This window comes from Cygnus atratus, chromosome 23 (assembly GCF_013377495.2).
Source record: "Cygnus atratus isolate AKBS03 ecotype Queensland, Australia chromosome 23, CAtr_DNAZoo_HiC_assembly, whole genome shotgun sequence".
Lineage (NCBI taxonomy): Eukaryota > Metazoa > Chordata > Aves > Anseriformes > Anatidae > Cygnus > Cygnus atratus.
The window spans coordinates 4,450,972-4,463,451 of NC_066384.1; the positions used below are offsets into that span (position 1 = coordinate 4,450,972).

Genomic DNA, 12,480 nt, shown 5'->3' on the forward strand with positions numbered 1-12,480 from the left:
TACGGCAGAAGCCACAGCCACAAAGCGCACTGGTAGTTAGCTCTGATGTGACCCATGCAGTAACCTGTGCATCATGGCGCGAGTGATTCTTCCCCCCGCCCCCAAGCTGTGTGGCTGAGTGTTTGCAGAGCACAAATGCTTTCTAAGGCAGAGGTGAAACTGTGAACAGCTTCACTGAGGGCTGAGAATTCAGAAATGATTCAGTTCAGTAGCTGTTTAACCCAAGTTCCAAGGATGACACTTTGTTGGTTTTTTTTTCACTTGGCTTTTAGGTACCATCGACCATAATCTTCCAAGAAGGAGCAAGAGACCCAAGAGGACTGGAAGTTCTCTGCGTCCCTCTCCTGGGCAATACAGCAAGGGTAGAACCTCGCCTCTTCCAAGATTTGCCTTCAAAACATATCCAGAAAAGGGCTTTTGGCCAGGGAAGGGGGAATCCTGTCTGAATGTAGCATTTCACTGGAACAAACACGTCTCGAGTGCCATCAGGCTGGAACTGAACACTATACCTCGCGCAGCTCAGCAATACGCCTCTCCTCCGCCGCCAGCATCCCTGCCAGGAGTCCACACACGTGTGAACGAGCAGCTCGTTCCCCAGCTCCCTTTCTGTCGTGACGGGCCCGGTTCTCAGCTGTACATACTCCTTTTGGGTGCAAACCCTTAGTTTCCTCCTCCTTACCTAGAGGAGGAAAAACTTGGCAGCTCTGGTGTTGGAGAGCTGAGGAATGGAGAGTGGATGTGCTAGGAAGCACGCGTGTATATTAGCTGTGTACAGAGAACCCTGTGCAGGTGCTGACCTGGCAGACAACTGACATGTGACTCGTAATTTTTTGGATTTGCTCGCGTCTGTCATATCTTTAATGTCCTGAATCACTACTGACCAACGGTTTGTTGTCCTGGAAGGGAATTGTATAGATATTAACATATGCTGCATCTTTTTTGTAAAAAAAATCAAAACAAAAGAACTTAAAAACAGAAAAAAAGGCAAAAAACAAAACACAAATGTATAAAGCATTCCCTCCCTGCTCTCTCACACTTGCGGTGATGTTAATGGATCTTGTCTTGAGAATATCTAGGCTTGTTTAACAAATTACAGAACCAGGAAATGACTGTTGCCTTTTTAAAACTTTTTAATTTGGGGAAGCTGTGGTAGTAGTAAATTCTTTTTACCGTCGCTTCCTCTCAGATGTTTTTTTTACTCTCCCAAATCAGGGTGAAACTTGCCTTTTCTCATTTTTACAGCAAAACCTACTGGAAACTTGATAATTTCACTGTGTGGGTGGAAGGTGCGGGGAGGAGAAGGGGTTTAAAAAAGTGACCTTAAAATAGATACTCTTGCTCTTCTGAGAATCTCAAGTTGGTTCTTCCGGAACTTTGGGTTTAAAATCTGGTATGGGCGCGCTGCTGTATCATGCACAGAACTAACCCACGTGTGAGATGCCACTAGCCATGAAGGGAGTATCACAGGCCTGCAGGTTGTGGGAATGAAGAGGAGGGCTCGCCTTGTTCGCAGACCTGCCGGCGTGGTGCTCGGGCTGTTTTGGGAGCCCCATGGCAGGCCAGGCCTCGCTGCGCTGCCTCCGCGCCATGCCAAGGCTCGGGCCCTGCGCCCGGCGCTGCCTTCGCCCGTGGGGGGTGCGCGTCCCTCACAGCTTCCCCGTGTACAGTACGGCTGTAGACTAAATCATTGCATTGTATATCTGTCTCCTCATCAACAGATTTTAATTATTGAATAAAAGTATTTTAGGATTTTTTTTTAAACTGCTGCTCTGGTTGTGTTTTAAATGGCTCCTATTGGAGGGGGTTGGGGGTTCAAAGGTCTCTGCTCCCCAGAATCAGAGAACATCGTGAGGTGTAACGGACCCACAGGGATCACCGGGTCCAACTCCTGGCTCCACACAGCACCACCCCAAAACCAGACCATGTGTCTGAGAGCATTGTCCAAATACTTCTTGAGCTCCACCAGGCTCGGGGCTGTGCCCACGTCCCTGGGCAGCCTGTCCCAGTGCCCGACCACCTCTGGGTGCAGAACCTTTCCCTAACACCCAGCCTGACCCTCCCCTGTCCCAGCTCCATGCCGTTCCCTCGGGTCCTGTCGCTGTCCCCAGAGAGCAGAGCTCAGCACCTGCCCCTCCACTCCCCTCGTGAGGGAGCTGCAGGCCGCCATGAGGCCTCTCCTCAGCCTGCTCTGCTCTGGGCTGAACTGTTACCCTAAAAGTCAGTCAAATAAACTCTCTAAGGCTCAATTTGGGTTTTAGAAAGCAGACGTTCTTTAATTGTGGTGCCAGACACACGGGATCATTCCACCCAGTGTGTGTGCCCAGTTATCTAGGCTACAGCGGTTACATACAATCAAAACGTGCATATCCATTAGGTTTCCAAGGAATAACCAACACATACATACAGTTTCCCATAACTCATTAAAATATGCAAATGTCCCCGATGCGGGCACAATTGTTCCCACTGGTGGTTTTGGGGGGGAATCTGGTGGCCGTCGGTAGTCTTCCTCACTGTGTTTGCTGCTTAAACCCAGGTCTTGTGCATGCTCAGGCCATCTCGTTCTTTAGCTCATTTCAGTTTAGGCGTGCATACTAAATTAAGTGATTTACACGTGAGGACACGTGCACACCAGGACTTTCTCACCTATTCTTTACAGTTACACCCCCCAGGCCTAGGTCATCTTGCCCCCCTCCCCTGTCCTGTTTTGGGGACACAACTGGGATCCCATCCTGTGTGGCCTTACAGACAAGGCTCACTGATTAGTGCGTTCAGGCTGGAAATGAGGAGACATTTCTCCTCAGAAAGAGCGGTCGGGCGTTGGGACGGGTTGCCCAGGGAGGTGGTGGAGTCACCGTCCCTGGGGGTGTTCAAGGAGAGGTTGGACGTGGTGCTTGGGGACATGGTCAGTGGGTGGCGGTGGTGGTAGGGGGCGGTTACACCAGACGATCCCTGAGGGCTTTTCCAACCCCAGTGATTCCAGGATTCAAATCTCCCCCCTCAGCCCCCTTCCCGCCTTCCCACTGCGCATGCTCCCCCCGCTCCCGCTGCGCCCGGCCCCTTTCCCGCCAAAGCGCCCCTTTTGCACACGAGCCGCTCGGCCCTCCCTCTTGTTCTCCGCGCATGAGCGCCCAGGCCCCGCCCCCCGGGACGCTCTATAAATACCGCGGCGCGCAGCCTCTCCTCCTCTTTCCCCGGCGGCGGGTGGCGAGTGTGGAAGGTGAGTATGACCTCCCCCCCCTTTTTTTTATTCACTCTTTTTTCCGATTCTCGTTTTTTTCCCATTCTCCTTGCTGCGGCGTATGGAGCCGGTGAGCTTTTTGAGGGCTGCGAAGGGCGGTGCTGCTTGCAGCCAGCCCCAGGCCCACCGCGGCCTCCCTGCGCTGAGGGGGCGGCCGTGCCCCGGGGGGGGGGAGGGGGGGTCGCTCTGGGCAGCGCCGCCCCTCAGCGCCTCCTTTCCCTTCCCTCAGGTTCGTTCCTGGTGCTCGGTCCGGCCTCGGCCTGCCTGCTCCCCGAGTGAGTGTCCGCCTGCGGAGCGGGGAGAGGGGGGACCGGGGGGGTGTAACGGGGTGAGGGGAGGCTTGGGGGGGGGGTGTAAGGGGGTGTGGGGGGGCAGGCCCCAACGTGGACACCCGGAGAAGTAGCTCTCTCATGGCTCTGTCCGTGTGGCGCACGGGAGCGTAGGCCCTCGGGCCTGTGACGTACAGTCCCCTTCCACAACGTTGGAGAACGAGCCGGGCCTCGAGTCTGCAGCCTGCATATTCCTACTGCTTCTCTGAGCCCCCGGGCCGTTACAGAGGAGATAAACCATGCAGGAAACAAATTACACAGGGGGGCTTCGTTCCGGGACATGGGGGGGGGGGGGGGTGCAGGTCGGACAGTCTGAGAGCAGTTACTTAACGCCCTTTGTTTGTTTGCAGCTTCTAACTTGAAAAATTTGATGTGGGGGGGGCGCTGCTTTGGAAGGTGAGTGATTGTGTACAAATGTGGTGTAGTTACCTTGTCATCTCGATAGTTTCCCCTTTGAATAAGTTCCAGGTATTTGCTTTTAACTGGCTTATGCAAACTGAAACGGATCAGGGGTTTGAAATAATGAAATACCAATAGTGGTGTTTAACAGCAAAAGCTTAGTTTGCGTGTTCCTTAGGTTCTGAGCTTTTGTTGGACTGATATGAGGATATGAGAGGCCTGCTCCTGAATATTAGAAAAAAGGGGAAAAAACTTTTGTTTGTGAAGGTGAATGATGCTTAATTGGCTTCTGAGGCTTTATTATGTGGATTTGGGAAAGAGCAGAACCAAATTTGTGCGGAGTCATGGAGGCCCTGGCTTAGACCCTTGCCCTTGTGAAACCTGACCCAGCTCAGCCATTTTGTTGTCTCAGCCTCATCTGGACAGGAACAGCCTGTGTGCACTCACCCGGACTTCATGTTAATCAGTCCCAAAGCAAAGCAGGCATTTGTTTCTACTCGGGGAAAAATGTGTCAGTAATGTGGGTGCAGAAGCACTGGGCCCTTACTGGGGAGAAGGGAAATGGAAGGCATGTGCGGCATGTGGTTTGCGTAATGAGGGCTGGGAGCACGTGGCTGTACTGTCCCTGGTCATGTATGTGATGGACTAGCAAAATGGATTGTGCTTCCTGCCAGATTATAAGTAGGAAAATCCACGTGGAACACAAGTAATAAGCTTTCTTGATTATTTTTGTTGTTGTTGCAGACACTGGTGAAAGCCTGTGATTGAGTGCTACCAACAGCAGTCTGCGTGCCCACTGAGGGTGAGTATGCCCTGAGCACAGCTCCAGCCCAAACGCTGAGCAGAGGTGGTGGCCAAGGTTCGGTTCCTGCAGGGTGTGCAGTCCGAGCCTCTGCAGAGTTCAGAGCGGGCTGGAAATGGGAGGAGGTGCCTACATGTGGTGACCTTCTCGGAGCACGTGCTTCGTGCTGGGGGCCTGCATTTCTCTGCCCAAAGCGACCTCCAGAGCAGTTCTCTGCTGTACCAGAGCACCCAGAGGCTGCGGGGGGTTGTGTAGCTGCTGCGTGAGGTGGCACATGAAATGAAGCAGGGGCTGAACTCCTGTGGGTGAGCTGCACCCTGAGGAACACAGAGCTGGGGGCTCTGGTGGGTTTCCATGCCTCATCTCCCAGCTTGGGAGAGCACGTGTCTGAGCACCACCTCCTGGTCCTGCACCTGAAAAGGAGCCCAAGAAGTGAAGCGAGGCAGTGGGAACTGTTGTGGCTGTGAGGGGAGGCTGCCTGGTGCTGGGGAAGAGGGTGAGAGTGGGAGTATGGTATGGAAGTCATGGTACGGTGTACAGCTGGTGGTCAGTGTCCATCTGGGAAGTTGGCGGCTTCTGTGAATGTTCTGGGACCTGTGATGCTGTGCCTGACAAATAAAGTACTTTGAAATGGTGTCGTGTGGCTGTTCTCTCTGGCATGACTGCTAGCCATGGGTTTGTTCTCTGAATGGAGCTCAGGAAGCCCCAAGTGAACACTTTGTGTAGTTGGGTTCTACCCCCCTTGGATGGCGTTCAGCCTGCCCTCATTTCCAGCGGTCTCAGCTCCTGGGACTGGGAGGTTGTAGCTCAACATGACCGCTACTGGGTATTACTGGTGCGGATACCACTCATGAAAGTCTTGTAACCCTTAGAGCCGTCGGAAGTTCTGGGGTGGGGGGCTGGGGGGTTGTACCTCTGGCTTTAGGGCTGTTACCATGCGGGTAACCGTACTTCGGCGTCTTTCCCCTCTGTTAAGTGAAGGGCTTGGAGCTGCTTTCATTCCTGGGGGACCTCTGAACACTGGGGGATCTTTGACCCTGCCTGTAAGTAGTGTGTGGCGCCGTCCCCAGGGCTGGGGGTGCTCTGAGCAGGAGAAGAGGGGCGGCTGCCCGGGCTGGGCTGCGGGGCCTCTTGGAGCTGGCGAGGGAGAAGGAAAGGGGGTGCCCGGGGCTGGGGGGTGGGCAGGAACTGCCCTGGAGGAAAACTAAAGGGGGGGGCGGGGGGGGGGGGGGCGCTGAGCTTCAGGGGGCAGAGCTCGTGAGGCCGAGCGAGTTGCGCCGCTCGGTTTGGGGAAAGAATTTGCTAAAACGGGGCTGGAAATTGCTCCGGGGGCTGGGGCAGGCGGCTTTCGTGGTTTTTTTTTCGGGGGGGGGGGGGGCGCTCCGGGGCTGTTGGGCTCCCGGCCGCGATCCCCATCGTTCACGGGGCAAAGAATGACGGCGGAGGGGCTTACGGGGAGCCCCCCGTTTGTGTCCAGTGTCCGGGGGGGATCCCCCCGCTCTGGGGCTCCTCCCCCCCCCCAAAGGACCCCACGGGGGGGGCTCCAGGTCCCTGCCGGCCGCTTCCCCCCCCCCCCCTCCGCACTGCCCCAGCCTCTCCGGGGGGGGGGGTGCAGCTGTCCCGGGGGGCTCCCCCCGTGCCCGGTGCGCCGGGGCCAGGCCCGGGCCCCCCCGCAGCCACCACCAGAGGGCGCCGGTCCCCCCCCCGGTCCCCGTTGTCCCCCCCCCCGAGGCCGTCCCCGCGCATGCTCGGGGCCGGGAGCGCGGCGGCGGCGGCGCGGCGGAGGTGGGAGCGCGGCCCCGGGGCCGGGGGCACCGAGCGGGGACGGGGAGGGGCGGGGGGGAGAAGGGACGGGGACGGGCACCGGGCGGGGGGGGGGCCCGGGACCTACTGCTCCGCACGGGGGCCGCAGCTTTGCCCCCCCCCCCAGCTCGGTGTTGGGCTGGGGAAGGCCGGGGAGCGGCGGAACCGGAGGGGGGTGGCGGGGAAGGGCGGGCGGGCGGGCGGGAGATTCAAACGGGGATCCTCGGGATAAGGGGCTGGGGGGGGGGCCCAGGGTCCCCGCCTTCCCCTTGGGACGGTCGCGGGGTGTTTGAAAGCGGAGGGTTTTGGTGGGGAGGGCAGAGTTGCAGGAGGCTCGGCAGCGGGAGCACGCGGTGGGCGAAACGCGCAAGAAAACCGAAAATCTGGGGGTTTCGAACTGGGGTGGAGGTTGGTGCTCGAATCCTAACTCGCTGTCCTCAGACCCTGAGGAGATGGAGGCTGCAGCGATCAGAGGGGAGGCCCGGGGATCGTCTTCGGAGAAAAATCCTGACAGCTGCGCTGCGGCTTCCCGGCAAGCTCCCAGCTGGGTGATCCCCTCACGGTGTCTTTGTTTGTTTAGGTCTGAGCCACCATGCCGGGAAAACGCACTGCAAAGAAAAGCCCTGTGCCAGAAGACGAGTCTCCCGCCAGGAAGAAGCTTAAAGGTAAGCAAACTCCCCCCGGGAGCCCCCGAATTCCCTGCGCAGCTGTGCTGGAAGGGGAACCCCCCCCCTACCCCGGCAGCACTCCGCATGCCTCCTTTCTGCCCCGCGATGCAGTCAGCCACCCGTCCCACCGGACGCAGCCCGGCCTGGTGCTTTCGCTGGGGCAGGGGGACGTCGGCCAGCTGGGCCTGGGCGAGGGCGTGATGGAGAGGAAGAAGCCAGCCTTGGTGCAGCTGCCGGAGATGATCGTGCAGGCGGAGGCAGGAGGGATGCACACCGTGTGCCTCAGCGAGACGGGCAAGGTGAGTGCGGCATTTCAGGCTGGGGTGGAGGGGGCAGCGTGGGGACATGGGGGAGGCTGAGCTGCGACCCCCCGCAAGCTCGGGGAGGTCCTCGTATCCTGGGGCAGGGTCGGGATCGGACCCCGCTCCGCCCCCGTGTAGCTGCGGGGTGGCAGCTTGCAGGTGTCCCTTGCTCCAGCTCCTGGATGGTGTCTGTGCCACAGACCTCAAAGTTTTTGGGGTGCAGAGGGATAATTGAGCCTGGTGGGGCTCCGTCCCCTGGCTTCACGCACGTCCTGCTGACTTCTGTGTCCCTTCCCGACCGGCTCGCTCTGTCTGCAGATCTACACCTTTGGCTGCAACGACGAAGGCGCCCTCGGGCGCGACACCTCGGCAGAAGGGTCTGAGACCACGCCGGGGCTGGTGGAGCTGCAGGAGAAGGTGGTGCAGGTCTCAGCGGGGGACAGCCACACAGCGGCGCTGACGGATGACGGCAGGGTTTTTGTCTGGGGCTCTTTCCGGGTACGTCGATTTCTTAGAAAATCTCTGGAAGCTCTGCTGGGGGTTGCTGGGCTGCTTCAGTGACTCATTTGGGCGTGTGTCTCCTCACCCAGGATAACAACGGGGTGATAGGCCTGCTGGAGCCTATGAAGACAAGCTCTGTCCCTGTGCTCCTCCAGCTCAGCTCACCTGTCGTTAAAATTGTCTCAGGTGAGCCAGATCCTGGGTGTGCACGGGTCAGGCTGCTGAACGAGGCTGTTTCAGCCTTGGCTGGGGGGTGAGGGTCCAGAGGGTCCATGCCCTTTTTCCTGGGTACAAGGGTCTGCTTGCTCCCTTCTGGCTCCTGAGAGGGCAGACCTCGTGTCTCTGCTAGCCCCAGTGTTGTTTTTAAATCAGGTTGGGTCAAATATTAACATGTTTTACAGTTTAGCTGTACAGTTAGTTTACGGCTGGTCTGAAATGCTTTACAGTTAGTGCCCTAACTGTCAGCCCGTGGGGTTGAGGCGCTCACCCTCTCTGGATTTTCCCTGGCAGAGCAGCCAGGGAATTCATCCAGGGCCCAGGTGAGGTTGGGGGGCGCCTGTGCCTGTAAACCGTCCCAGTGAAAGTTCTGTGGAGTTTCAAATGGGGAAATGGGATCAGGAAGAGAGATCTTGGTGTTTCAAGTGTTCCAAGAAGCAGCAAACCCCACCGAATTCTAGAAGGCTTGGACAGCTGGGGTTTTCCTGTGACCCCTGGGTCTTGCTGGGGTCCTCGAGGGTCTGGACAGTGGCTGCTGCTCGCTCACCTCCCACGTCTCCTCGCAGGGAACGACCACTTGGTGATGCTGACGATGGACGGCGACCTGTTCACGTGCGGCTGCGGCGAGCAGGGCCAGCTGGGGAGAGTGCCGGAGCTCTTCGCCAACCGAGGAGGGCGGAAAGGGCTGCGTGAGTGGCTTTGGTGCTCGGGGACACTCGTGGCTGCGGCGGGCGGGCCGCGTGCTTGGGCTCCAGCGCTGAGCAGAGACCCACCCACCCTGTCCCTTCCCCAGCAGCTCAGGGGCTCATTTGTAAATCAGTTGCTTGAATTCGGTGATCTAAGGGGAGATGCAAAGGGTGTAAAGCACTAGTTCTCATACCGCGCCTTGTTTCTTGTCCCCAGAGCGCCTGCTGGTCCCGCAGCGTGTCCCTGTCAGAGGCAGAGGCAACAAAGGCAAGATGCGCTTCCAGGACGCCTTCTGCGGGGCTTACTTCACCTTTGCCGTCACGCAGGAAGGACACATCTACGGGTTCGGCCTCTCCAACTACCACCAGCTGGGTGAGTTTACTTGGTCCCTCCAGATCTCCTGCCTTCTCGGTGGCTTTGGTGGGGATCCAGAACATCTTGAACTCACCGTGCGCTCCCAGTGCCCGGTGTAGGACGGACTGGAGCTGGAAACGAGTCGGGGGATCACCCTGCATAGCTCTGGGTTTAGGTCCCAGCCCTCACAGCCCGTGGATTTGAGCAGAAACGCGATACCCTTCAGCGCTGGGACTGGGGGAGCTGGGCTGTTAGTGGGGTGAGCCCCGGGCGGATGGCGCAGTGCCGGTGCCTGGCCTGGGCTGTCCGTGCCCGTGTTCCTGACGTGCCGGGGTTTGTGCGTCCCGCCCCGCAGGGACCCAGGGCACCGAGCCCTGCTTCTCCCCGCAGAACCTGACGTCCTTCAAGAACTCCACCAAGTCCTGGCTCGGGTTCTCCGGCGGGCAGCACCACACCGTCTGCGTGGACTCGGAGGGTGAGCCCCAGTGGGTCGGGGGGGCTGGGAGCTGTGCCGAGCGCAGCAGGGCTCCCGTGGGTCTCGCCCCAGCTGGGGAGGTGTTGGGGCGCGGGGGAAACGCTGAATCCCTCTGAGTCCCTGGTGTTCAGGGCAGCGTGGCTGCAGCGTCCGTGTGGGTGAGCCGTGAAGGGGCTGTTTGGCTCTTCCAGAAGCACAGCCCGGTTGAAAAAGTGGCATGGATTTGAAGCAGAGACCGGGGTGATAACAGCAACCCACGTAGGGTCCTGTCCCCCACTGTGCAGCTTGGGGGCCCCGCGTTGGGATCTGGGGCGTGCTGCGGGACGTGGCAGGGAGGAGCGGTGCTCCCAGCTCCTCTGGGATCAGCTCTGGGGGAGGAAAGGTCTGCCTACAGCGGGCTTCCCTCCGCTTCGAGTCACCTCCTGCACGTCTCTCGTGCCCCAGGTAAAGCCTACAGCCTGGGCCGGGCCGAGTACGGCCGGTTAGGCCTCGGGGAAGGGGCAGAAGAGAAGAGCACACCCACCGTCATCCCCGACCTCCCCAGCATCTCTTCCGTGGCGTGCGGCGCGTCGGTCGGCTACGCTGTCAGCAGTGACGGTGAGTGGCAGGCACTCCCTGCCCACGGAGCGCTGCCCGCCCCTCGTCTGTCCCTCCTGGGGTGCTGCCCAACCAACTCAGCCCCCCCGGGGCTTCATCACATGCTGCTGGGGCAGGATTTGAGCCGGGTCCCAGTGCTTGCAGCCCCTGCCAAGCACCCAGCCCGCGGGAGCAGAGCAGCAGCTGCTCAGATATTTTTGTGGGCACTTGGCGGCAAGGTTTGGGGAAGAGTGTTGACCCGGGAGGGGGTCGCTGACCTGCTGGTCCCTTCTCCGAGCTGTGAACTCGGCTGCTGCGAGAGCTCTGTGTGCTCCGGCGCTGTGTTGGCTTGCCTGGAACACGTGCAGCCCGCAGCTGTGGGAAGGATTTGCCATCACGCGAGAACAGGCAGCGTGTCGATGGATGGGGGGGGAAACCTGGCCTGGGAGCAGGCTGTGTGATGAAAAACTGCTTTGAGGGAGGCCAAAACACCTCCCTTCTCCTACCCCCGCCTGCTTCTCTGGCACCCTTCGGTTGCCCCTTGCTTGGGGATTTCAGAACTTCACCCAGAACCCAAACTCGTCTCGCCTCTCTTGCAGGGCGAGCGTTTGCCTGGGGCATGGGCACCAACTACCAGCTGGGCACCGGGGAGGAGGACGACGTCTGGAGCCCCGTGCAGATGACGGGCAAGCAGCTGGAAAACCGCGTGGTCCTGGCCGTGTCCAGCGGAGGCCAACACACTGTCTTGCTGGTCAAGGACAAGGAGCAGAGTTGATGAAGCGGCTGGAGCACAGCGGGATCGCGGGGCCCGCGCACACACCCACCTTCTGCCCTTGGTCTCTTTTTGGGAGGCTGGTTCCCAGCTCTGCTCTCTCGCAGACCACGTCAGGGAAGGCAGGAGGGCCCCTGGAGCCGGGCCCCGAGGGGTCCTGGCGGTGTCTGCGTGGCTGGAGCAGGGATCTGCAGGGATGCTCGTGTTTTCTGTCTGCAAGTGTCTGTCTTCCCGTGGTACCGGGTGCTCTGTCAGCTCCTCCAGTTCAGCTTGGTCCTAAACTGATCTCAGTGCTGTGACTAGATGGGTTTTCCACCTTTTTTTTTTTTTTTTTTCTGGTATTTCCTGGCCCAGCAAAGCTGAGTGCCTTGTGCTTCACTTACAGAAGGGTTTGGGCATCAGGCTTCCTGAGGTTCCCTTGTTCCAAAGTCTCCAGGTGCTCCCCCCATCCCCTTCACCTGAACATCTTTTACCTCTGTGCGCAGGTCTCTCCTGTTACAGATTTGTCTGCTGCCACTCACCAAAGCCCCCTGGGCTTGGTTGGGTGACGTCTCAGTCCAGCAGAAACATTCCCGTGCGGCGAGGACTTGCGGAGGGAGCTCTCGTTTTGTTTCCCTCTCACACACACACACCTCGCAGTGGCGCAGAGGTGCTGAGGGTTGGCCTGGATGGATTCGTGTGCCCCACGGTGGGTGTTGCAGCCTGGGGAGGGGGACTGCAGCTGGATGCTGCCCGTTACACGTGGAGCAGGTGCTGCGAGTGGGACTCCTGCTGCTGGAGAAGGTGGGCTCCTCCCTCCAACCTTCACTTCTGAGTCTGAGCCAAAATCCCACAAGAAGCGAGGCCAGGAGCAGGATCAAACGTTTCCCAACCTCCCTCCCTCCATCTCTTTTCTACAATCTCTTCCACTCTTGCTCTTTGCTCCCATCACCTTGGGAAACCCAGCAAAGCCAATGCCACGGAGGGGACTTAGTTCTTCTAATTTTCTCTGTTTAATTTTCTCCTCCGTCTGGTGAGGAAGGAGCCTCATTTGCTGTTAAGGCCACGCTGAGAAGACAGAAACCAAACGCAGCTATGCACCTAATCCCTCCAACCGACGGGACTCTCCCCGTCGTCTCCGGTTCTTGCTCCAGCTGGTCTCGCTCCCTGTGCCCGGCCTGCCCCGGTTTTTCTTTCCGTGCTGCCTTCCAGGTACCTGGACTGAGGGGGGGGGCTCCAAGGACAGATTTTTACGTGTTAAGTTATAGCGACGGGGGAAGCGGTGGGTGTGTGTGCAGGGCAGGGGGGTGGGGGGCTGGGGGTTGTACAACGGCTTAGGTCAAATTTTTTAAAGAAAATGTAAAGTATTTTGGTTGATT

At 58.8% G+C, this 12,480-nt stretch overlaps 2 protein-coding genes and 1 non-coding gene across 9 annotated transcripts in view; all 3 read left to right on the plus strand.

Annotated features, from left to right (window-relative positions):
- The window catches only part of PHACTR4 (phosphatase and actin regulator 4), a 64,032-nt gene extending 62,274 nt beyond the window's left edge, over positions 1-1,758 (plus strand). For 3 of the 5 annotated variants that reach the window (XM_035562360.2, XM_035562361.2, XM_035562359.2), the window contains one exon: positions 273-1,758. In XM_035562360.2, the coding sequence (XP_035418253.1) occupies positions 273-288 (16 nt within the window). In that variant the 3' untranslated portion in view covers positions 289-1,758. The remainder of the gene's footprint in view (positions 1-272) is intronic. The other 2 variants (XM_035562362.2, XM_050715165.1) reach the window with 1 other exon arrangement.
- Positions 1,759-3,180: 1,422 nt separating this feature from the next.
- Positions 3,181-11,424, plus strand: RCC1 (regulator of chromosome condensation 1). Of its 3 annotated transcripts, XM_035562372.2 has the most exons (13): positions 3,181-3,217; positions 3,468-3,513; positions 3,918-3,963; positions 4,711-4,768; positions 7,152-7,236; positions 7,351-7,538; positions 7,860-8,039; positions 8,132-8,228; positions 8,825-8,947; positions 9,162-9,317; positions 9,655-9,774; positions 10,219-10,371; positions 10,950-11,424. In XM_035562372.2, exons 5-13 carry the CDS (start codon positions 7,164-7,166, stop codon positions 11,123-11,125), a joined length of 1,266 nt encoding a protein of 421 aa, XP_035418265.1. In that variant the 5' UTR covers positions 3,181-3,217; positions 3,468-3,513; positions 3,918-3,963; positions 4,711-4,768; positions 7,152-7,163; the 3' UTR covers positions 11,126-11,424. The 3 variants fall into 3 exon arrangements, with proteins under 3 accessions (XP_035418265.1, XP_035418266.1, XP_035418264.1); XM_035562373.2 differs by lacking the exons at positions 3,181-3,217; positions 3,468-3,513; positions 3,918-3,963; positions 4,711-4,768 and adding an exon at positions 5,773-5,811; XM_035562371.2 differs by lacking the exons at positions 3,181-3,217; positions 3,468-3,513; positions 3,918-3,963; positions 4,711-4,768 and adding an exon at positions 6,492-6,553.
- On the plus strand, positions 3,617-3,821 carry LOC118255852 (small nucleolar RNA SNORA73 family). Its single transcript, XR_004781044.1, has one exon. It is a non-coding gene; the product is annotated as a small nucleolar RNA SNORA73 family (small nucleolar RNA).
- Positions 11,425-12,480: the final 1,056 nt, after the last annotated feature.

Coding starts and splice junctions, on each gene's coding strand:
- RCC1 (XM_035562372.2), top strand. CDS start 7,164: ATGCCGGGAAAACGCACTGCAAAGAAAAGCCCTGTGCCAGAAGACGAG. Junction 7,237..7,350: donor CGCCAGGAAGAAGCTTAAAG/GTAAGCAAACTC, acceptor CCCGCGATGCAG/TCAGCCACCCGTCCCACCGG. Junction 9,775..10,218: donor CGTCTGCGTGGACTCGGAGG/GTGAGCCCCAGT, acceptor CTCGTGCCCCAG/GTAAAGCCTACAGCCTGGGC.